The following is a 23,755-nucleotide window of genomic DNA, read 5'->3' as shown; positions in this document are numbered from 1 at the left end:
TTGTTCATGGCAGTATATGCCTATAATTTCAGCACTTATAAGACTGAGGCAGAAGGATTGTGAGTTCAAGATCAGCTGTGGAACTGCCAAGGGATGGGTATATCACTTTAACAAAAGCTAAGACATATATATGAGGGACAATTTGTACATGCTGTTTGAGGCCAGTTCCAAGCCACTCAGAGTCACAGAAACAAAACCCTACTTAAAAGGTGGAGAGCCAGGGGGAGGATTGGGGGATAACATAAGTGCTTACCACTTAGGATTTTTGTAGCAAAACCTTGACTGTGTGTGTGTTACTTAAGAGTAGTAATAAAAAGGTTCTTACATATTAATTGTTAGCTATTAATTAATTTCTACTGTTACCTTATAAGCTGAAACTCGAGTACTTTGGCATTTCCACAAGCATATCTTAGAAAGCATTTTCCTACCAGTATTTTTTTTTTTAAAATGGCACTTAGCATTACTAGCTTGTATAACCACAGTGTACATTGAAGAAAGAGCAGCTCATTGTTTAATGTGGACACTGGCTCTAGCAACACTGTTTTTTTATTTTTATTTTTTTATCAAAGTGGTGATATTTCAACACTATCTAATACTGGTTAGGAATACAGATTATAAAGCCCTCCTCCAGATCTCAGTTTGAAACCATGAGGATAGGGCTCAATATTCTGTGATAAGCCACTTTTGTAATAACTTGAATTCATACTATCGTTTGATAACCGCTGCTTTGGAAAACAGTTGAAGGCCTTGTGTTGTATTTGGTACATGCCAAGAACTACTAACATGAATGTAAAATAAGTACTCCATTGAAGTGAACTTCTACATAGTTGTTTTGTTTTCCTTAGAGATAGTGAGGCTTTTAGCAATAATTTAAAAAATTTATTGATTCACTTCACATCCTGCTCCCTCTTCTCCTCTCTGTCCCACCCTCCCTTTCCCCTACCCTCTCTGCTCTACTCCTCAGGAAAGGAGAGCCCCCCCTCCCATCAACCCACCTCAGCGCATCAAGTTGCATTAGGACTGAGCACTTCCCCTGAGTCCTGGCAAGGCAGCCCCATAGGGGGAAGTGGTCAAAAAGCAGGCAACAGAGTCCATGTCAGAGATAGCCCCCACTTCCTTTACTAGGAGACCCTTGTGAAAACTGAGCTCCAGAAACTAAGTTTCTATTGAGAAATCACAACATAGACCAGTTCACTAATGCCCTGACCTGTCTCTGTCTCAAGAGTGATCAGGAATTTGTTTTGAAGCTTGGGAATCTTCTGAGATATGCAGGAGCTGTGTTTCATCTCATCCCACTGGCCAGGTGTGTGACTCAAAGATGTTGGCCAGATATGCCTTCCCATTGAATTTTCTGGCAATGAGAAGTATGAGTTTGTGTCAAGTGGAAGAGAGGACTCCTAGGTTCTTGACTGAAGTGATAGTAGATGGTGAGGACATTCAAAATAATAGAAAATAAAGAGGTACAAATTTTGATGGGAAAAGCTGTTAAGTTTAATAATATTCTGTGTTTTAGGTTCCCAGAAGGACATGTAAATACTAATCTAGTAAGCAATTGAATGAAAAAATTTGAAAATGGGGAAGTGGTTACATTAAGCGTTCTAAATTCACAGGACTAAATGAGAGTGTTATCGATACAATGCAGTTTTAGAAGCCAGCTAAGCACTACAGAGTTGGCTCAGAGCATAAAGGCACTTGTCCCCATGTCTGGCAACCTAAGTTTGGTCCTCAGATCCCACATGGTAGAAGGAGAGAGCTAGATTCTACAAGTCATTTTCTGACCTTCACATGTGTGTTGTGGTGCACCTGAGTGCATGCATGCATACATGTGCACACAGATACAATAATACATGTAAAAATTAATTAAGAGGATTCAGGTTTAAATAAGGAAGGAAGAAGACCCCAGGAGAAGACAGAGTGATTGCTCTTTTAAAAGACAAAATATCACCTTTCCAATGCAAAATCAATACATGAAAATATGTCAAAGTGTTAATCAATAGTGACAGATTTTGTAGAGTGAGAGAACAGAAGCTTCCCTTTGTGTTGGATAATAAAGGCATCACAAAATCCCCTTGGGAACATGAGAGCAGAAGGGGAAAGCTTCATTGAAGTATCTTGAGCATGAAAAAAAAAAGTATGAGGAATAGTAAACAGAATGAATGTCTAGGGGATTCCCTTTCATTTAGAGACAGGAAGATAAAGTGGTAAATTCTTACATCGCCTAGAATCTAGACCTGCCTTGTAATCCCTTAAAGCCTTGGACTAGTGAGTAGGCGGATCAAGGAATTGTAAATTTTTTAATAAGCCAGGCCTCAGCGTGTTCAGACATTCCTCACTAGTCTACTGATATTTATGTGTACCTCACCCTCTGATCTGAATATTTGAGATCGTGTGTCTGCAACATACTTAACGTGTTCCTACCTCAGAAGCATACTAGTAAGGTGAGTAAATGTTTAAGGTGTTATACATCATGCATGTGCACAAGCAGAGGTCTGTATTTCCATGCTTCCCTGCTCTGCTCAGTAGGTAGTCTACTGCTACTGTTTTCCCAACTATTAATTCCTTAATCAGATCTGTGAATTTTTCTGTGTCATAGAGGAAGATACAGAACACATGTAATTGGAGAAGGACTGCTGTCCTCCTCTTTCACCCTTTTTTAGCTCTTGTTCCTACAAGTCCTTTTTAATGCCAGCTTTTTTTCATATTATTTTTTTCACAATTTATTCATTATATATCCCAATTGAAGCCCCCTCCTTCAACTCCTCCCAGCCCCACCCTCCTCCCTCTTTTCCACTATCCTCTTTCCCTAGGTGACCGGGAGAGTTCTCCCCCATTGCCATGTGCACATAGCTTGTCAAGACTCATCCAGACTGCCTGGATCCTCTTTGTCTGTGCCCTGACAAGTCCCCATCATCAGGGGAAAGTGATCAAACATTAGGCAACCAAGTTCATGACATAGGCCATCCCTGTTCCCCTTACTTGGGAACCCACATGGAGATTGAGCTGCCAATTGGCAACATCTGAGAGGGGGTCCTTCTCCATGTATGGTCTTTGGTTGGTGCATCAGTCTCTGCAGAACATCCTGGGCACAGATCCTGAAGCTTAATTAGGAATCTCCTTAGGAATAGCTTGCTCTTCTTTCTATCCCTTTTGGTGTCACTAGGCTTCCTTAGTTTTTCCAGGACTGACTGATTGCCATGAAGAAACTGGGTTGAAGCAAGCTCAAATTTATTCTTTCTCTACGTGGTGCCCTAGGTACATGGAGTTCAACAGTCTTACTGTGAGAATGGTTCTGTTCTTCCATAGCAAAATGTGTGCTACACTGAAACCCCATTATCAGAATGATCCCAGTCCACCCCTACTAATAGTCTTTTGTGAGGCTGCTGTGTCAGAGATGTTCTTCCTGGCTTTGGATTTTTGTCTATTTAGACATGACTTTCATATTCATTAAACTCAGTGTGTTCAACATTTCTGTTTACAACTTTTTCATCAACCTGTCCCCCTTTGCAGTTAATGCAATTACCTTTTCAGGTTGCATGAATAGAACCTTAGGAAATATCTTTGGTTCCAGTTTTTCTCTTATATCTGCTTGAGACGTGAGATAAAAATTTACTAACTTCCATCCTAATTACTGTTCAATTTTTTTTTGACATTTGTTCTTTTTCATATCTAAGTGACTCTTGTTCATTCTTTATAATGTAGCATGAATATCACTTAGGGAAATTTGCACATACCTGAATTAGCTAAGTAGTTGTATTTTTTTTTCCTTTGGTGGGCATTTCAAGACAGGGTTTCTCTGTGGAGGTCTGGCTGTCTTGGAACTGGCCTTATAGATCAGGCTGGCCTCAAACTCAGAAAGATCCCCCTGCCTCTGCCTCTGGACTTAAAGTCCTATGCCACCATGGCCTGACTAGTTGTACATTTCTATAGTATCTTTTTTTTTTTTTCATATGACAGCATTTAACATGTTAAATTCTTAGATTCTAAGCTCTGTGAGGTAAAAGCTACTATTATACTTGTTGCAAATTATTCAAAGATGGCATAGACTTGCTTGGGAACCTCTGCTTCCTGGTAGTGTTGATGTATAGGCTAAACAGCTTCAAATTTTGAATGGAAAGCCTCCAAGTTTGTTCCAGTCAGGAAATTGTTTTTCCTACTTGTAAAGGCACAAATAGTGCTTTAAAAGATTTTTAAAATAAGTATAATCATATTTCCCAAAATGAAAATTCAATTAAACACTGACTCTTAAATATTCAGTAACTGATGGCATAAAGAGGACCCAAGAAATACTTCTAAATTAGAATATTATGATTGGAATTTTAAAAATTAATAATTTGCATTACTTGTAGGTGAAATGAATCAAAAATACAAGGAGCTTAAAAAACGGGAGGAAAATATGGATGGTAAGTGATGATCTCATGAAAAAAATCTTAGATTGCTATTCATTTGTACTAGGCACTGTACTTTGCCACATTGACCTACTTAGAAAAAGTGGTTTTTTTAAAAATTTGTTTCTGAGTGGATGGGTTCTGAAATTTTTCTCCTTTAATCTGGAAACAACCTATATTTCCCTCAATGGAGGAATAGATATAGAAAGTGTGGTACATTTACACAATGGAATACTACTCAGGAATTAAAAACAAGGAAATCATGAAATTTTGAGGCAAATGGTGGGAACTAGAAAAAAATCATCCTGAGTAAGGTATTCCAGAAGTAGAAGGATACAAATGATATATACTCACTTATAAGTGGATATTAGCCCTATAATATAGGATAAACATACTAAAGAAGCTAAACAATAAGGAGGACCCTAGGGAAGATGCTTAATCCACATTCAGAAGGGCAAACAGGATAGAAATCGGAAGTAGAAGACAAGGAACGGACAGGAGCCTTTCACAGAGGGCCTCTGAAAGACTCTACCCACCAGGGTATCAAAGGAGATACTGAGACTCATAGCCACACTTTGGGCAGAGTGCTGGAAACCTTATGGAAGAAGAGGAAGATAGAAAGACCTAGAGGGAACAGGAACTCCACAAGGAGAACAACAGAGCCAAAAAAAACCTGGGCCCAGTGGGGCCTGCAGAGACCAATACTCCAACCAAGTTTCATGCATGGAGAAGACCTAGACACCCCTGTACAGAGGAAGCCCAAAGGCTGCTCTGTTTCCAAGTGGGTTCCCTAAGTATAGGGTACAGGGGCTGTCTCTAATATGAACTCAGTGACCTGCTCTTTGATCACCTCCTCCTGGGGGTTGCAGCCTTGCCAGGCCACAGAGGAAGATAATGCAGCCAGCCTTGATGAGACCTGATAGGCTAGGGTCAGATAGAAGGGGAGGAGGTCCTCCCCTGTCAGAGAACTAGGGAAAGGAAATAGGGGAAGAAGAGAGAGGATAGGTGGAACTAGGAGGAGATGAGGGAGGGGGCTGCAGTGGGATACAAAGTGAATAAATTTTAATAATAAATAAATAAAATTTAAAATAATAAATAGAACTTCATCAAATCATTATCTATTATAGTGTCATTTAGCATGCAGATTAGATTGCTATACATATATATGTTTTTAAAATTAAAAAGAAATGTGCTACACTATTGAGCTACCAAAAATGAATTGGTAGAACAATTATAATGGAATACGATAGAGAATGCATGTAATGTTGATCCTATTCTTTTACTAATAGTAAATTTTAACTACTTATTTCTAATTTTGGAGTTTGATAGGAATATGCAAGTAAGAGCAAAAGTATGTATGAGTTACAGATTAGACAAATGGGTAATTTTTAAGAATATTTGTTAATAATCTGAATAAGTGATAAAATTTATTTTGTGATTAAGCCAGCATTTCATTAATTTAATGAAAATGCATTTTCAGATGAAATAGGTATTTAGTAATATTAATTTCAGAAATAAAACCAGTGGCCAGGTATAAGTTAGGATAATAATTGTAGCTGTATCAAGTAGGTCATACATAAAAATAAAGTTTTTCTAATCTTTGTGGGATCAGCTCTTTCTTTTGAGCCTGAATAACTTTCTAGTTTAATTATACCAATCATAACAGGTTTTAAATATTTAAAGTATGTTGAGGAGGTTAATAGTTTAAAATTTATATTTACTTAGAACCTGGAAAATAGTTTGAGGTTCTAAAACTCCAGGTTTATTTAGTGCCATCTCTGTGACCAATAGTGAGTCTTACCATGTTTGCAATTGGCAGCTTTTATAGAGACTTTTGAGGAAACGAAGAATCAGGAACTAGAACGGAAGGCACAGATAGAAGCCAGCATCATTACACTTTTAGAGCACTGCAGTCGGGTAAGTGCTGTGTGCCTGTCTCAGCATCTAATGTTCCAAATAACAGTATAGAAATGGAAGAGTTAGTATTCTATCTGCCTACTTAAATCCCCTTCTTCAAGCCACTGATGTTTATCTCTGTAGCAAAATCTCATCTAATTAGGATAATGTGGGAAAGGATGGTATGTACATGATCAATATTCTACATGAAGCTGTGATTGGAGTCAATTTTAAGATTTCCTACCATTGCTAATTATCTGAATTTACTAAGAAAATTCCTGAACCTAGACATTGTTATAGATGTTACTATTTTACACTGTAATTTGAATTGTAAATACTGTCTTGTAGATATACTTAATGAACATTCAAGTTTTCAGAAAGTGTTTATTGAGAATCTACTATGAATTCTGCTAAAGGAAGAAAATGTATGCTTTCTCTTCAGTATTTTTAGTATTCTAAGTCTACATTTAGTTCTTCAAATTGAACCAGTTGCGGTGGTGAACGCCTGTAATCCAGCACTCTGGGAGGCAGAGGCAGATCTCTGTGAGTTCAAGGCCAGCCTGGTCTACAAAGTTAGTCCAGGATAGCCAAGGCTACACAAAGTAATCCTGGCCCAAAAAACAAAACAAAAAAATGTTTAATAAAGCAAGTAAAAAATATCATGAACTTATGTGAAAACATGACTGAATCCTACTCCATTTTATAAAACATCAAAATTGAATAATATTTTAGAAAATACTGTTCAAAGCATCTTACCCTTTGTGTTTTGTAGTGGTTTTATAGGAAAGCTAAATCTTCTGTTTATTTCTCTGCAAATATAGAATATAAATCGTATGAAACAGATATCCTCCATCACCAACCAAGAGCTCAAGATGATGCAGGATGACCTCAGCTTTAAATCAACCGAAATGCAGAAGTCACAGACAACAGCTAGGAATTTGACCTCAGGTAAGAACAGTGACTAACTAGCCATAGCCACAGCTTCCAGTAAGCAGTGGAAAGCTATCATGAAGTTAAGGAGCCTCCCCTCAGTGAGACTTAGATGAAAAGAGTTCAAAGATCCCAACTAGAGTCAGGTTAGGGAGATAATACTCAGTATTCAAAAAAATTTTTTTTGTTTGTTTGTTTTTAAGTCAGATCTATTTCTTCAAGGAACTTTCATCTTGGTAGAAGGATAGTTATAAGGCAGTGAATAAGGATTTTATAGAAATGAGTGTAGAAATGCATCATGGTCACTTCAGGCCAATCACTGATAATCAGGAGCATCTGAGAGCCAGGGATATTGAAATAGATTTAGATATGCTCAGTAGCACAGCATTGACCAAGGAAAATGGCATGCAAGCCACATACTTAACGATAATCATTTTATTGTCATATTTTAAAAACTGAAGAATGACAGATGAATTTTAATTTTATTAACCAATATATCCTAGAAATTGATATTTCAACCTGTATTCTGTAAAATGGTAGACATTTTAGTTGTACATTATTTTAATTTAGACTAAACCTATTTCAAGTGGTCAAAAAGATATATATGTCAAGTGATATAGGTTGAAATCAGATAAAAAGGGTAGTCATAAAAAATTGTATGGAATCTTGGATTTCTATACTGCAGATTCTGAGTGTTTATTATTGTGTGGAATGACTACTTGGATTTATGCTGGCAGGTAGTGAGCTTAGAGAAAGTGGATTCTTCATGTTTGCTAACGTAAAATATTTAAGGATTCAAGCTGGGGAGATGGCTAAGTCTGTGAAGTGTTTGAAAGCACAAGGGTCCTGAGTTTGGGTCCCTGCTGCCCACACTGAAGCTGGACATGGTGACATGTTTGTAAACCCAGTGCTGAGGTGGTGGAGACATGCAGATTCCTGGAATTACTGAGAAGCCAGTCAGCCTTACCAAATTTTGAGCTCCAGGTTCCATGTCTCAAAATAAGGTGGAAAGTGAGTCAGGAGGATAACCATAGTCAACATCTGGAATGTTTAAGTATCCTAGAAATGGAATAAATATACTTTATAGGTTTCCCAAAATCTGAAATATTGTTGGCAATAAAACTTACTCTGACTTGAACTGACTATTCATCCTTTTTATTGTAGAAATATTCATGTACTTGATAGCTCAGGACTACCTACTGTGAGAGTTAAGCAGTTAGTATGTGTGTTATGATATGGTTCTAACATCCAAAGACATTTATGTTTGAAAGCATGCTTGCACAGGAGTTGGATAGGGAATTATGGGCCTGTAAATGCATATTGGATGATAATAAGATGCCAGTTAATTAAAAGTGATACTAAAAACAGAGAATTGCTATTATTCTAAGTTTAAATATTTTCTACCTATATTCGTTTTTAGTTTGTTTGTCATAGGATTTCTAGTTCTTGTGATTTATATGATAAGCAACTAGAAGAAATACATTCCAATGTTGGCTTATATCTACAGTTACTTTCTAATTTTTAGTATATTAAAAATACACAAAATTTAATATCTTAGCCATTGTTCACACTATTTTTAAGTTTATATTCAAAGTAAATGGTTGTCATTATGGTGTGTTCATACATGTATGCATATATGTCATTGTTCTTTATTTTTATTAATCTCCAATATTCTCTGTCCCAATTTTGTTAGTACTCATCCTCTTCCCAAATACTCCTTCTGCTCTCATGACACATGAATTCCTTTTTTCTTTCCCATCACCCTCACCTCCTCCTCCTCTTTCATGGTTCCTTTTATACATACATGCATACAGACATACATTTAAGTTTAGCATATGTGAGAGTAAACGTATTTGTCTCTGAATATGGCTTATTTTGTGAAACATAATGATCTTTAGTAGCACCCATTTTCCTGCAGATGTATGATCTCATTCATGATGGCTGATTAAAATTCCATTGTGTACATCTGTTGATGCCCATTAGGATGGTTCCATTTCTTAGTTGTAAATGGTACAACAATATACACAGATATGCAAAACCTCTGTGATTGTTGACTCAGAGTCCTTCAGATATAATTTTAAGTTTTTTGAGGAACCTGCGCACTGATTTCTGTCCTGAATTCAACAGTTTACATTTTCTCCAGCAGTGTTTGTTCACTTTCTTAATGATCCATCTTAACCAGCTTAAAATGTATAGTCTGGTAGGGCTTACTATATACACTTGATTATAGAGAAGAGCTCCAGAACTTTTTTAAAAGTTTTTAGTAGATACTAAGACTCATAACCAAACCTTCGGCAGAGTGCAGGGAATCATATGAAAGAAGGGGAGTTTGATGTGGAAAGGATAGGAGCTCCACAAGGACCAAACATATCTGGGCACAGGGTCTTTTCTGAGATGGACACTCAACCAAAGACCATGAGAGGATAAAACCTAGAACCTCTGCTCGGATGTGACCCGTGATAGCTCAGTAATCAATTGGTTTCCATAGTAAGGGGAACAAGGACTATTTCTAACAGGAACTCAATGACTGGCTCTTTGACCTCCCTACCTCCCAAGGGAGGAGCAGTCCTGTTAGGCCACAGAAGAGGACTTTGCAGCCAGTCCTGAAAATACCTGACAAAACGGAGTCATATGAAAGGGGAGGAGGTCCTCCCCTATCAGTGGACTTGGAAAGGGGCAGGGAGGAGATGAGGGAGGGAGGGTGGGACTGGGGAGGGAATGAGGGATACAGCTGGGATACAGAATTAACAAAATGTAACTAATGAGAATAATAATAAAAAAAAAAAACCTGAGGTTTTAAAAAATGAACAATCCCTTGTTCCCTCTGTTCTAACTCATGACTATCACATTCTATTTTTCTATCGGTGAACCTGCCTTTTAAGCATATTTCTATATAAGTGAGGTCACAGTGTTCTGACTGGCTTATTTTACTTAATATGGTAGACACAGGGTTTATCCATGTTATAGCATAAGGTGGAGTTTCCTTTTTGTGTGGGTGCTAAGTAATAGTCCATTGCACATATATGCCATACTTTATCCACTCTTTAATAATTGCCTCTCTCTTGATGTTCATAATTCTATAAAGACCATTAATCTGCAGAGTTCTTCAAAATGCTATTTTTAGGTTCTTAATCTAGTTTGAGTATTTAAAAATCTTTATTCTTTTCTGTAAACTAAGAAATTACATTAATTCATCTATATAGTCACTTATCTAAGCTTGATGTTAATTTCAACAAGCTTTTTCCTCTTTTAAGTTATCTCAGTGCAACAGCCATTGAAAAACATTTCTTAAAGGCAAATATAAATACCAGGAAACAAAGTCGGTGATTAGGACTCTGTATTTCTTGCATAGCTTTATGCTTTGTGTTGACATTTCCTTTTAAAAACTAGTCACTGTGCTTTTTACAGTTGTGCAGTTGAAAAAGAATGAGAACTGACTTTAATAGAGATTAAAAATACAGTCTGCCACTTTGGTCAACTTTTTCTGGGAATTTTCTTTATTAAGATTGAATTCTGACTTTATGATTTATTTAATCTGTTGGTTCTTTTTGTTTATTAAAGCCTATAGCTTTTTATTCCTTCTTTTCTTTATATCATTGTCAACCCTTAAGAAATTTCTTTTATCTGAAAATCACCAGATGTTTATGATAATCTTCCTAACTATTTTGAGATAATGTATGTTATAATGCTTCTGTGAATTGTCCCCCTTTTCCCTTTCTATCTTTGAGATTAAAACTGGATCCCACCTGACTTTTTTTTTTTTCACTTGTTTCTTAATAGAGTACTCTTACTCTCAAGAGGCAACATTACTTTTTAGAGAAAAGGTGAAAGAAATCATAACAGGCAAGTAGGATGCTTGTGGCTGAGGAAAAAGAAGACAAGCTCACAAAGGTTCCTTTGGATTAATAACATAAACAAGTTGAGAAACACTTGTACTGCAGGGTAGAGGCAAGGAAACTTGGTAGCAGTATTTTTTTATTTATATTTTTAGAAAGGAAACTCTGGGAAGTAAACAAATGTGCTGATGGCAGAATATTTCAGAAACATTTCCCCAGGTCAAAGTGGCTCCTCCTGAGATTTTGCTACTCTGTACACACGGGTTGGTAAACTTTGCAACTTCATAGCATATCAGAAGGAACTAGACTGCTTCCTCTTCCTGTCTCTTCTTTTGGAGAAGCTTTCAGCTTTTCATAGGGACCTGATGCAAAAGGGAGATAAACCGTAATCTATACCAACCAAACATTTGCTCCTTTTCTCTGGAAAAAGAAATCAGTTTGTATATTTCTTAAATATACTAACTGAGTACATATCCAAATTACATTTGCAGTTAAATTTATGTAACTGCTTACTTCAGTTAGGTAAGCACATTTTCTATCTATATTAAAGTGCTGTAATAAGCCTTGATAGCTTGCTTATCACTTTATTCTCATTATAACTATTTCTAACCTTAATGAAGATATGAATCCAAATTAAGGATTTTATGGTTTGGGGTTTCTAAGATAGTCTTAACCATGTTTCCCAGGCTGGTATTGAACTCAGCCCTCCTGCCTCAGCCTCTAGATACCAGGACAACAAGCATGTACCTAGCTTGAAACTGAAACTATGCTAACATTTAAATCTTGTACATATATTAATATGTACATATGTATTTCAGTATGGTTAAGTTTAAGACTCTGAAAGAAATAAATGAAACATTAAAGGAATACTAGCTTAATTATATGAATTTTAAAGTATTTGGTTGTATAACAATACCCTTTAATTTTTTTTATGTGTGTTTATGTGTGTCTGCAGGTACCTGTGTGCATATGGAAGGCCAAAGCTGATTTAGATATCTTCCTCAATCACTTTCCAGTTTATTAAGACAAGGATGCTAAGTGAACCCTAAACTTGCGAATTCTGGCTCATCTAGGTAGACAATTTGTTCAGGGATTCCCTGTCTCTGCCTCCTGAGTGCTGGGATTATAGGCAGCTGCCATGCCTGTCCAGCATTTTTGTGGATTCAGGGGACTAAACTTTGGTTCTTATTCTTGTTCTATAAATACTTTATCCACTGAGCCATCTCCCTAACTCACAACCCCCCCCCCTTTAAAATCAGTGAGTTGTTTTTTTTTTTCTCGAGACAGGGTTTCTCTGTGTAGCCTTGGCTGTCCTGGACTTGATTTGTAGATGAGGCTGGCCTTGAACTCACAGAGAGCCATCTGTCTCTAACTCCCTAAGTGCTGGGATTACAGGCATGCACCATGGCGTCCAGCCAGTGACTTTTTAATATTAATTAATTCATTATTTTTATTAATTACAATTTGTTCACTTTGTATCTCAGCTGTAGCACCCTTCTTCTTCTCCTCCCGCCTTTCCTACCTCTTCTCCATCCATGCTTCTCCCCCAGTCCACTGATAGGAGAGGTCCTCCTCCGCTTCCATCTGATCCTAGCCTATCAAGTCTCATCAGGACTGGCTGCATTATCTTCCTCTGTGGCCTGCTAAGGTTGTTCCCCGTCAGGGGAAGTTGATCAAAGAGCAGGCCACTGTGTTCATGTCAAGAGATAGTGCCTGTTCCCATTACTAGGGAACCCACTTGGACACTGAGTTGCCATGGGTTACATCTGTGCAGGGGTTCTAGGTTATCTCCATGCATGGTCCTTGGTTGGAGTATCAGTCTCAGAAAAGACCCCTGTACCCAGATTTTTTTTTTCACTCTTCTTGTGGAGCTCCTGTCCCCTCCAGGTCTTTCTATCTCCCCCTCTTTCATAAAATTCCCTGCACTCTGCCCAAAGTTTGGCCATGAGTCTCAGCATCTCCTTTGATACTCTGCTGGGTAGAGTCTTTCAGAGGCCCTCTGTGGTAGGCTTCTGTCCTGTTACCTGTTTTCTCCCTCTTTCGATGTCCATCCCATTTGCCTTTTGGAATGAAGATTGAGCATCTTACCCAGGATCTTCTTTCTTGATTAACTTCTTTAGATGTACAGATTTTAGTATGATTATTCTATATTATATGTCTAATATCCACTTATAAGTGAGTATGTACCATGTGTGTCATTTGCTGGCTGTGGTGGTGCATGCCAGTAGGATGCAGAGGCAGGAGGATCACTATTTAGAGGCCAGCCTGGGCTACACAGTGACTTTTTTTTTCTTGCTCATATTCATTTTAAATGAATATTAAATGTAATTAAATATCTAGTTACTGAATCTAGTTCTGGACTGCCATGTGTTCTTGTCTCTAAAGTTATACATTGTTTTCTCTGGAGCAAGACCTAATTTGTTTAGTTGCATTATAAAAAATACCTATTTTTCTGGGTATTTAGTACCATGCCCTATAGCTCTCCCTATCCTTTTCCTTCCTGCCCTTTCCCCTCCGTTTTTCTCTCCCTGATCATGCTGTTTAAAATGTTTTGCATTCAATGTGCTAATGTGCTGACTAGTGTGTGCCTAAAGACAAGAAATTTATTATGTACCTTAAAAAAATGAAAATTAAATATGCTCAATTCACAAATAAGGTATAGTGCTATTCACTGTGAATTAATTACAGTCATGAAGATATATTAAATGAGATGCCCTTAAGAAGAAACATATACAGTAAAATGTATATTGTTAGGTGACTAAAATGTTGTGACCAGCGGCTCTAGAAACTTAAGGCTATACCAGTACTCGGAGGCAGAGGCAGGCACTGGTCTACAAAGTGAATCCAGGGCTACACAGAGAAATCCTATCTCAGAACTAAAACAAACAAACAAAAAAACATAACAAAAAAAAACCCCAAGGCTAGTTATATGAAAATGGGAGAATTTTATTAATTATTGCCTTAAATTCTTATGCTTCAGACAGTCAGCGTCTGCAGCTGGATTTACAGAAAATGGAACTTTTGGAAAGTAAGATGACGGAAGAACAACAGTCTCTGAAAAACAAAATCAAGCAAATGACTGCTGACTTGGAGACATACAGTGACCTGGCAGCTTTAAAATCATCAGCTGAAGAAAAGAAGAAGGTAAATGCTTAACAAAATCTTTGAAAGTTATCACCCAAATGTTTCTTTCCGTCCTTCCTTCCTTTTTTTCTTTTTCTTTTCTTTTTTTTTTTTTTTTGAGGCTCTCAAGTAGATGAGGTTGGCCTCAAACTTGCTCTATAGCCTGCATAGCCTTGAACATCTGATCTTTCTGCCTCATCTCTGAATCCTGGGATTATAGGGTATGCTTGGGCCAAACCAGGGCCTTATATGATAGGTAATCCCTGTACCAAGCAGGCTGTAGTCTTGGCCCCCAGTTATTTTTCCTTGATTAACTTTAATTCATGTGTACTTTTTAGGACTTACTACTTATAGTATATTATTTGACATACAAGCTAAGAAGAAATAATAAAAATTGTTGTATGTATAGTTGGAGTTTAAAGACTTAGTTTTAAAAGAAGACAAAAATTCAAAAGCAAAGTATAAGTTGCTCCCTAATGCAGAACATTCTAAACTATGGCCTTTACTGAGTCCTGATTTGGTTTATGGTTTTCCACTTCAAACTCATCAGTGTCTCCCCATTCCAGTTGCCTTATTTTTAAATTTTGGGGGTCAGTACCAACATGGAAGTATTTATTGAGTTATTAATACAGTTACTATTAACATAGCTTATTGTTTAAAAGGTATTTTTGTAAATAAGTCTTAAAGTAATTACAACTCTGGTGGAATTTCACAGAATGAAAGTATTAAAATTTCTGAGCCTAATGTGGTTTTTATATTGACTTTATGGAAATTTGCTGTAGCTTCTATTTATTACTGTTTGAATCTATCTAGAAGTTACATCAAGAAAGAGCAGTATTATCAACCCACAGAAATGCCTTTAAGAAATTAATGGAGAAGCTGACCACAGACTATGAGACACTGAAAACACAACTGCAGGAAAATGAAACACACTCTCAGGTGAGAGCACTCAAAGCTGACCTTGAAATCTACTCGTGTTCTTACCCTAAACAGCTTTGTTTTTAGTTTTCTTTTATTTTTATTTTAGACCTGCTGCATACTTTTTTGGTTTTGAAACAGTGGGATTCTGTACTTAGTATGAATTAATTTCTGTCTAATTCCTTCAGCAGACCTATATGAAAGGCCAGTGATGTGCTCTCCTGGGTATGGCTGGTATGCTACGCTGGTGAATGCTTTGAAATTTATTAACCCCACAAAACTCCATATAACAGAAATCCCAATGACAGACAGAATTCTTGTCATTTGAACTAAATAAAACACACATATACACAACATGCACATACACTCTTTTATGCGCATATACTACATGTATATACACACACGTTTCTTGTGTATTTAGCTTGGGACTTTTTGTTGTTTCCCATTTATTTTTGTTCTTTGATACATTCATATATACACATATATTCATATATATACATTCATATATATATATGTGTATATATGAATGTATCAATGTATATATATATGGAGCTTTTACATACCCACTCCCTTTTCCCCCCACTGAAACCCTTCTTTCCACTAATCCCTGTTCTACTGTGATTTTTTTTTTCTGTACCCACTGAGCTTAAGATTGCTTGCATGAGAGTGGGTGGAGATGTTATTTCCTAGAGTGTGGGCAATTTGTTTTTTTTTTTTATTGAAAATAATTTTTTATACAATGCCTTCTAATTATGGCTTCCCCTCTCTCATCTCCTCCCAAATCTTCCCCACTTCCCCACCCACCCAACTCCACATTTTCTTTCTTTCTAAAACAGGCAAGTAAAACAAATGAATCAGAATAAAACAAAACAAACAGAAAAAAAAACAAAGAAAAAGTACAAGAAACTCATACGTGTGTGTGCATGTTTGTATACACGTGTGTGTGCATGCACACACATACAAACCATAAAAACACAGAATTGGAAAACATAATATATAAGCAAAAGACTAGAAAGATAAAAAGTGCCCGAACAAAGCATTATGAGATGAAAACTCTCCAAAAACATTGAATTTGTTTGGTGTTGGCCATCTACTTTGGGTCCGATGTTAATCATGGTTTTATACCCAGTGAGACTCCGCTGGAAACTAATTTATCCTTTGCAAGCTGCTGATCCTTGGAGATAGCTTCTGGGTTAGGAATAGGGGCTCATCTCTACTTTCCCTCTCTGCACTTGGACCTGTGCAGGCACTGTACATGCTGCTGCAGTCTCGGTGAGTTCATGTGTACCTCAGTCCTGTTATGTGCGGAAGGTACTATTGTTGCCTTGGTGTCATCCATTCCCCACTGGCTCTTAAATTCGTTCTGCCTCCTCTTTTGCCTGAGGCATGGACAAATTATTAGTGACTCCCCCACTGAGAAAATGACAATTCTTTCTGCAGTACCCACTAATTGCACCCATATTGCCTCAGTTAGGGGTGGGCCCTGGCAAACCTGTGTTGATGGGACCAGTCTTGAGTACACAGCTGTAGTGAGTTCATGAGTCAATTGTGTCATTTCCAGAAAACATTCTTTTTCAGCACTCCTCCCCAACCTCTGCTTCTTTCCACTCCTTCCACCATATTCCCTGAGCCCTGAGAGGATAGGTTGGGACTTGTGACATAGATGTACCGTTAGGGCTGAGCATGCCCTCGTCACTTATTCTCCTCACTTTGTCCATTTATAAGTCATTGCATTAGCCGCAACCCTTGTGCAAAAAGAAGCTTTTCTGATAAAGGCTGAGAACAACACTAATCTTAGAACACAACTGGTGTCTGTCTGTCTGTCTGTCTGTCTGTCTGTCTGTCTGTCTATCTATCTATCTATCTATCTATCTACTTAGTGTATGTATGTGTATATGCATGCCACAGTGTGCATTTGGAGATCATATATAATATACTACTTCATGATACAGCATAGTTTACAGAACCAATCTCTTATTGGACATTTAAGTAATTTCTAATCTTAAACTGTTCTAACAACATTATGAAGAATAGTCCTGCTTTTGAAGCTCTTGATTTATGTCTTTATAGACACATAACTACACTAACTTTTTCATATCATAACTTATCCTGTGGTACATATCTGAACAGTGCTTGAGGTCTTATAGATTATGGGCGTTCACTGGGTACACTGTCCATATAGTTTACTTTGCCTATGGAGCCATGTTACTAGTTTGCTTCTGGTAATTATAATTATCAAATTGACCATGTATGTTATATTATTTTTTTTACTGTATGTTGTACTCAAATTGAGTAGGTACAGTCAGGAAAGGATTGGTTATGGTCATGTCTAATTAGGCTGTAACTTAAAATTCTAAATGCATGAAATTCCGTGATTTACATAGTAGTATGGTCAAGGTGCAAAAACCAAAATCAGGTCATATTATTCCCTCCTACCCAGAAATGAACATTTCAAATACATTGGTATGTATAGGCTTGAAGACACTTTCCTCTTTGCAGCTATTCATTGCACCATATTTTTATAAAAATGAAATAATTTTATTAAAAACAGTTTTTAAACATTTTCTTAAAAATCTAGCATCTTTTAAATGTTTCTCTCAGCGCTTACACTGTATGGATGTACTGTTTTAAAAAGACACTTTACATTTTTACCAATAGAGTTTGCAGTTTAACTATTAAAAGTTAGAAATTACTAATTTATGCATGTCATTTACTTGTCACTCTGTCTCTACTTCATAATATAAAAACCTAAAGACAGACGTTTAATTGACAATGTAAAAACTGTCTGAGTAGGAATGAGTGCTAGAGAAAAGTGTGAGAAAAGCTTTGTGACTGCATTACATTGTCTGTAGTGGTTCACAGGGAAAGACTGCCTTTTTTTCCCTCTCTTTTCTTTTTTAGCTGTTGGCATTCCTCTTTCACTACACAGATGATGTAAGGCACTGGGCAGACAACATTGTTTAGTTGTGTTTTTTTCACAGATCATGACATAAGCAACAATTTAAATTAAAATTTAAATATCTCTATATTTTTATATTTTGTTAGTCTTGGCTAACTAAATCAAATGTGTGTCTCTATATCTTATAACTGTTTTCCCCTCTCTCATCTCCTCCCAAATCTTCCCCACTTCCCCACCCACCCAACTCCACATTTTTTTTCTTTCTAAAACAGGCAAGTAAAACAAACGAATCAGAATAAACTTTCTTTAAAGTGTTTTTATATCTATAAATAATTTCATATGCTATTATTTGAATAAACTGTAGAGAGAAAACAAGATTTTTAAATTTGGCATTTACCTTTTGGTAAGTGTCAAGGCAAGTCAGTAGTGAGGATTATAATGTAAAAGGGATTTGACGTGTGATTTGTATATCATTTGTAAAGCACTTAAGAGGTAGGTCTGTTGACATATGAGAACAAAAAGGAACATGTCTGGTACTTGACTTTGCAAAAGGTTTTTAAAGATTTATTGCCAAAATGTACTGGCTGCTTCCTTAAGGGCCATCCTAACTTTCAGGATTTACTGTGACAGAGAGATCTGACTTAGTAAGCCTTCACTCAAGGACCATATATTTCACACAGTTAACTGTGATTCCATCCTGATATCCAAATTCATCTCTTGGCAGGAAGCAATAGGATAGATATGTGTGCCCTGAAATTAATTTTTACATTAGAATAAGAAACATTTTTTCTTTTTTTCAGTATTTAGTGAGTTTATTAACATACTTAACAGGTTACAGAAAAGCTTAACCTCATCTTGTGACATCTGAGATTTTTCTTTTAAAATGAAATGCATTTTATCAATGGCCATGGAATATAGTTGAAACTAAATTTTAATAAAAATCATGTCCTCTTACTTCACTTTATCTGAGTTAAATTAAGAAAATGTGAAATGATTCCAACCTTCAGTTTGAAACACTGGTATAAATCTATATCATATCCTACTTGATCTCCACACACATTTCTTCCTGTCGTCTCATTTTACTGTGTAACCTGTCTCTAGCATGCGTGAATCAAGAACACTTCCCCAAGAGGCGTTGTGTACCATACTACCTCTAAGTAATACTAAAATCTTATTGTCAAGGTTATACTTAAAGAAGAAGGGAAATTGCATGGACAGACTCGGGAGTGTCACCACCAAAGAAAGATCTGGTGTGCTCCTGAAGCTCTTAGTCTCCTTGACTTGGAAGGCCCATCATGTCTCCCGGAAGGGTTTCTCTGATGCTGACATATTTAGCCACCTTCACATAAAATGCTTTGTGGTGTAGGAAAACTCAAAACATCTTTTCATATTGCCCTCTCCCTCCATCAAGAAGAGATTTAACTCCTCTAAAATAAAATACTTGACCACCTAAAGAATTGTTTTTGCTAGTGTGTTAAGGACTGAATTTTGTAGGGACATTACTGAAATGATGTTCCTGGAAAAGCAGCAGTTCCTTTTCTTTTCTTTTTCTTTTTTTTTTGGGGGGGGGTTTTCTTATTAATTACACTTTATTCACTTTGTATCCCCCCTGTGGTTCCCTCCCTTCTCTCGTCCAATCCCTCCCTTCCTCCACCCTCTGCATGCATGCCCCTCCCCAAGTCCACTGATAGGGAAGGTCTTCTTTTCCTTCCTTCTGATCCTAGTCAATTGGGTCTCATCAGGATTGGCTGCATTGTCTTCTGTGGCCTGGCAATGCTGCTTCCCCCTCAGGGGGAGGTAATTAAACAGCAGGCCTATCAGTTCATGTCAGAAACAGTCCCTGTTCCTATTACAATGGAACCCACTTGGAAACTGAACTGCCATGGGCTACATCTGTGCAGAGGTCTTAGGTTATCTCCATGCATAGTCCTTGGTTGGAGTATCAGTCTCAGGAAAGACCCCTGTGCCAAGATTTTTTGGTTCTGTTGCTCTCCTTGTGGAGTTCCTGTCCTCTCCAGATCTAACTGTTTCCCACTTCTTTCCTAAGATTCCCTGCACTCTGCCCAAAGGTTGCCCATAAGTTTCAGCATCTGCATTGATAGTCTGCAGGGCAGAGCCTTTCAGAGGTCTTCTGTGTCAGGCTCCTCACTTGTTCCCTCTTTTCACCTTCTTCTGATATCCATCCTCTTTGCCTTTCTGGATAGGAATTGAGCATTTTAACAAGAGGAAAAGAAACTAATCCCTCTTGATTAGTTTCTTTAGGTGTACAGATTTTAGTAGGTTTACCCTATATTATATGTCTATATGAGTGAGTATATACATGTGCATCTTTCTGCTTCTGGGATAGCGCACTCAGGATGATCTTTTCCAGATCCCACCATTTACCTGCAAATTTCATGATTTCCTTGTTTTTTATTGCTGAGTAATATTCCATTGTATAGATATACCACATTTCTGCATCCATTCCTCCACTGAGGGACATCTGGGCTGTTTCCAGCTTCTGGCTATTACAAATAAAGCTGCTACAAACATGGTTAAGCAAATGTCCTTATTGTGTACTTGAGACTCTTTTGGGTATATGCCTAGGAGTGGTATAGTTGGATCTTGAGGAAGCGCTATTCCTAGTTGTCTGAGAAAGCACCAGATTGATTTCCAGAGTGGTTGTACAAGTTTACATTCCCACCAGCAGTGGAGAAGGGTTCCCCTTTCTCCCCAACCTCTCCAGCATGTGTTATCTCTTGAGTTTTTTATCTTAGCCATTCTGATGGGTGTAAGGTGAAATCTTAGGGTCGTTTTGATTTGCATTTCCCTAATGGCTAATGAGATTGAGCATTTCTTTAAGTGAGAAACATTTTTCTTAATTCTTCAATTACCGTATTATTTTACATATTCATTACATCTTTGATATAGCCAGGGAGAATATTATTTTAGTATTTCATTTTTCAGACTGTCCTTTGCTTAGGGAAAACTACGTGTATCTTAAAAAAGAAAAACCATAATAACCCAGAGGTACAAGGTTAATTAAATCAGAAAAACAGTTTAATTCTATAACAGTGAAATTGTCTTCTGAGGAAGCAACCATCAATATAATATCCACATTAGTTTCCTGTTGATGCAGAAATTATTGTAACAATGCCAGCTTTTTACAGACTCTCTTACAATCTTCACACTGCAGCTCTGCTCTTATCGCAGCCTGTGAAACAAGACAGGAAACTTCACACTGGAAATAAAGAAGTTTTTCCTATATGGCTGAACCTTTGACAGAGTTAGAGTATATATTACCTCTGTGGCATTAGACTTCCAGAATTCAAGGAGAGATTTCCATCATTTCCCATTTTTCTTTTTTAAGTTGTTTTAGGAAAAGTTATAAATTGACTTTTAGTTTGGCTGTTCATTGACATAATAAATATTATAATTAAAATAAATGTAGTAAAACCTTTTAAAGAATTTAACATTGTCCTAAATGTATATGCTGTTGTTTGACCTAACCAAAGTTTCTTCTCTGGTGACCTTCACTTTATTTAGAATGCAAGGAATTGGGAAGTGGAGGAGGACCTCCCCTATCAGTGGACTGGCGGAGGGGTATGGGAGGAGAACAGGGAGGGAGAGAGGGTGAGATTGGAAGGGGCTGAGGGAGGTGTCTACAGCTGGGATACTAAGTGAATAAACTGTAATAAATGATTTAATAAATAAAGTTTAAAAATATTTAAAATTGAGGGTTTTTTTTATATCCTCTCAAAGGGATGTGTAATGATTTTGAATGTGAGAATCAGCTAACATTCACTTGTTGTGTTTCTAGCTTACGAATTTGGAGAGGAAGTGGCAGCACCTCGAGCAAAATAATTTTGTGATGAAAGAGTGTATCCTTTAAACTGGTTTAACATGTCCTTACCAAATGTTTAATATGTACAAAACTCTGAGCTAATTCTGTGGGATCATAAAGACTAGCATCATTTTTTGCTCTTCAATAGTTAGTGTTTTCTTGGAATATTTATTAGAAAACTGATTTTGAGAATTACCCAAAGTGGAATATAAAGTCATCTGTGGCATAGTGGTTAAAGGTATACATTATAGAGTTGGATGATCAAATTTTGAATGTTGATTCTGTTGCTGGAAAGCTACTGTCTTTAGAACATTCTTTTGATCTGTTTAAGCCTTAATTTTATCATCTATAAAACAGTTTCTACTCAGAGTCGCTGCAAGAGTTTAGATATAATTATAGGTATTAGTTGTTTATATTGCTAAAACTTGGCTGTCTGGACAACAGAGAGTGGTTACCAGTCAGGCTCATAAGAAATTTGAACTCCTTATTTATTTGTGTTGAATGGGATTCAACTGCATCTTATTCCTATTAAGATCATACTTATATCTCATCTTTTATGTCACTCTATCTAAGAGGCAGCAGATGCTGACAGCATTCATTGTAGAATTATAACATCTGTGCAGAAATTGTTTCCTGCTTGTTCCTTTTGACTTATTTAAGATCATCTGTCCTCAGAACAAGATCCTGACTCAGTGGTATCATAGACTCTCTTTTGGGGTTGTTGCTGAACTTTATCTCAGCGGCAGCACCCACCTCAGCTTACTCCAGATAGGATACCATAGGTACTCTCTTTATTGTATTAGGATAACTCATCTTAAAAGGATGACTATGTTATTCACAGGGTGTTTAAATGTACAGCATTCTAGTTTTATGCAACATAAATCTACGTGTCTCTGAAACAGTGAAGCCTAGATACTTTGTTGAAATGCTGTATGACATTATAAAGAATAGTTTTTCTGAAAGTTAGATTGTTCTGAGAGTAGAATTAGGTTGAGCAACCTGACATTGAAAATCAAGTGTTTACACTGCAAATGAATGTTTTGTTTTGTTTTGAGACAGGTTTTCTCTGTGTAATCTTAGCTATCCTGGACTCACTGAGCTGGCCTTGAACTCACAGTGATGCTCCTGCCTCTGCCTCCCAGAGTGCTGGGATTACAGGCGTGTGCCACCATGCTTGGCTGCAAGTGAAGTTTTTGAAACAAGTTTTATTTGGCCTTTTTGTTTCAATTCATGCTTTGTTAAAATAAGGTTATATCTTAAATTTATTCTAACTGTACTTTTTCTGTACTGTCTACAGTCACTGTGACAAATACCCAGTCTGCTTTAGTTCCTTTCTGAGTCACAGGTTACTGTTTTTACTGACATTGTTCCTCCTTAACTCATTCTAATTAGTCATAGCAACCAAGAGTCAAGAGAGTGATTATCAGCCAGTTATTAAGAATGTGATGAAGCAGATTTCAGAGTACAATAAAACCATCATGGATGCTCTACATAATGCCAGCAGAAGCTGAGCCTGAGTTGACTGCATCTAGAAGCACCCTCAAACATGCTAAAAGGAAATTGGCATCCCTTTGAAGAGTTAGACCGAAGGTTTTTTAATTCCATGGTTTCATAACCTCCTTAAAGGAGAGATATCTTGCATTGTTAAATAATTCAATAAAATGTTTACTATAAAAAGCTGTTATTTCATTTTCCTGTGATTGTGTTTATCTATAGTAACCACTGCTATGTCCCTCAACTGAAGAATGGATACAGAAATTGTGGTATGTTTACCTAATGGAAAACTACACAGCAATAAAAAACAAGGAAATCATGAAATTTGCAGGCAAATTGATGGAACTAGAAAAGATCATCCTGAGTGATGTAACCCAGAAGCAGAAAAACACACATGGTATATACTCACTTATAAGTTGATATTAACCATATAATATAGAATAAACATACT

General features: G+C 36.9%; 1 protein-coding gene across 1 annotated transcript in view; it reads left to right on the top strand.

Annotated features, from left to right (window-relative positions):
- Positions 1-23,488, top strand: part of Ift74 (intraflagellar transport 74) — an 81,621-nt gene extending 58,133 nt beyond the window's left edge. The window contains exons 14-20 of the mRNA XM_055618968.1: positions 4,347-4,400; positions 6,205-6,302; positions 7,103-7,229; positions 14,028-14,191; positions 14,984-15,109; positions 21,787-21,847; positions 23,203-23,488. Coding sequence (XP_055474943.1) covers positions 4,347-4,400; positions 6,205-6,302; positions 7,103-7,229; positions 14,028-14,191; positions 14,984-15,109; positions 21,787-21,847; positions 23,203-23,321 — 749 coding nt within the window. The 3' untranslated portion in view covers positions 23,322-23,488. The remainder of the gene's footprint in view (positions 1-4,346; positions 4,401-6,204; positions 6,303-7,102; positions 7,230-14,027; positions 14,192-14,983; positions 15,110-21,786; positions 21,848-23,202) is intronic.
- The last annotated feature ends 267 nt before the right edge of the window (positions 23,489-23,755 follow it).

Source organism: Psammomys obesus, unplaced genomic scaffold (assembly GCF_907164565.1).
Source record: "Psammomys obesus unplaced genomic scaffold, mPsaObe1.curated_primary_1811, whole genome shotgun sequence".
NCBI classification, from domain to species: Eukaryota; Metazoa; Chordata; class Mammalia; order Rodentia; family Muridae; genus Psammomys; species Psammomys obesus.
This window is presented reverse-complemented; position numbering and strand designations above follow the sequence as displayed.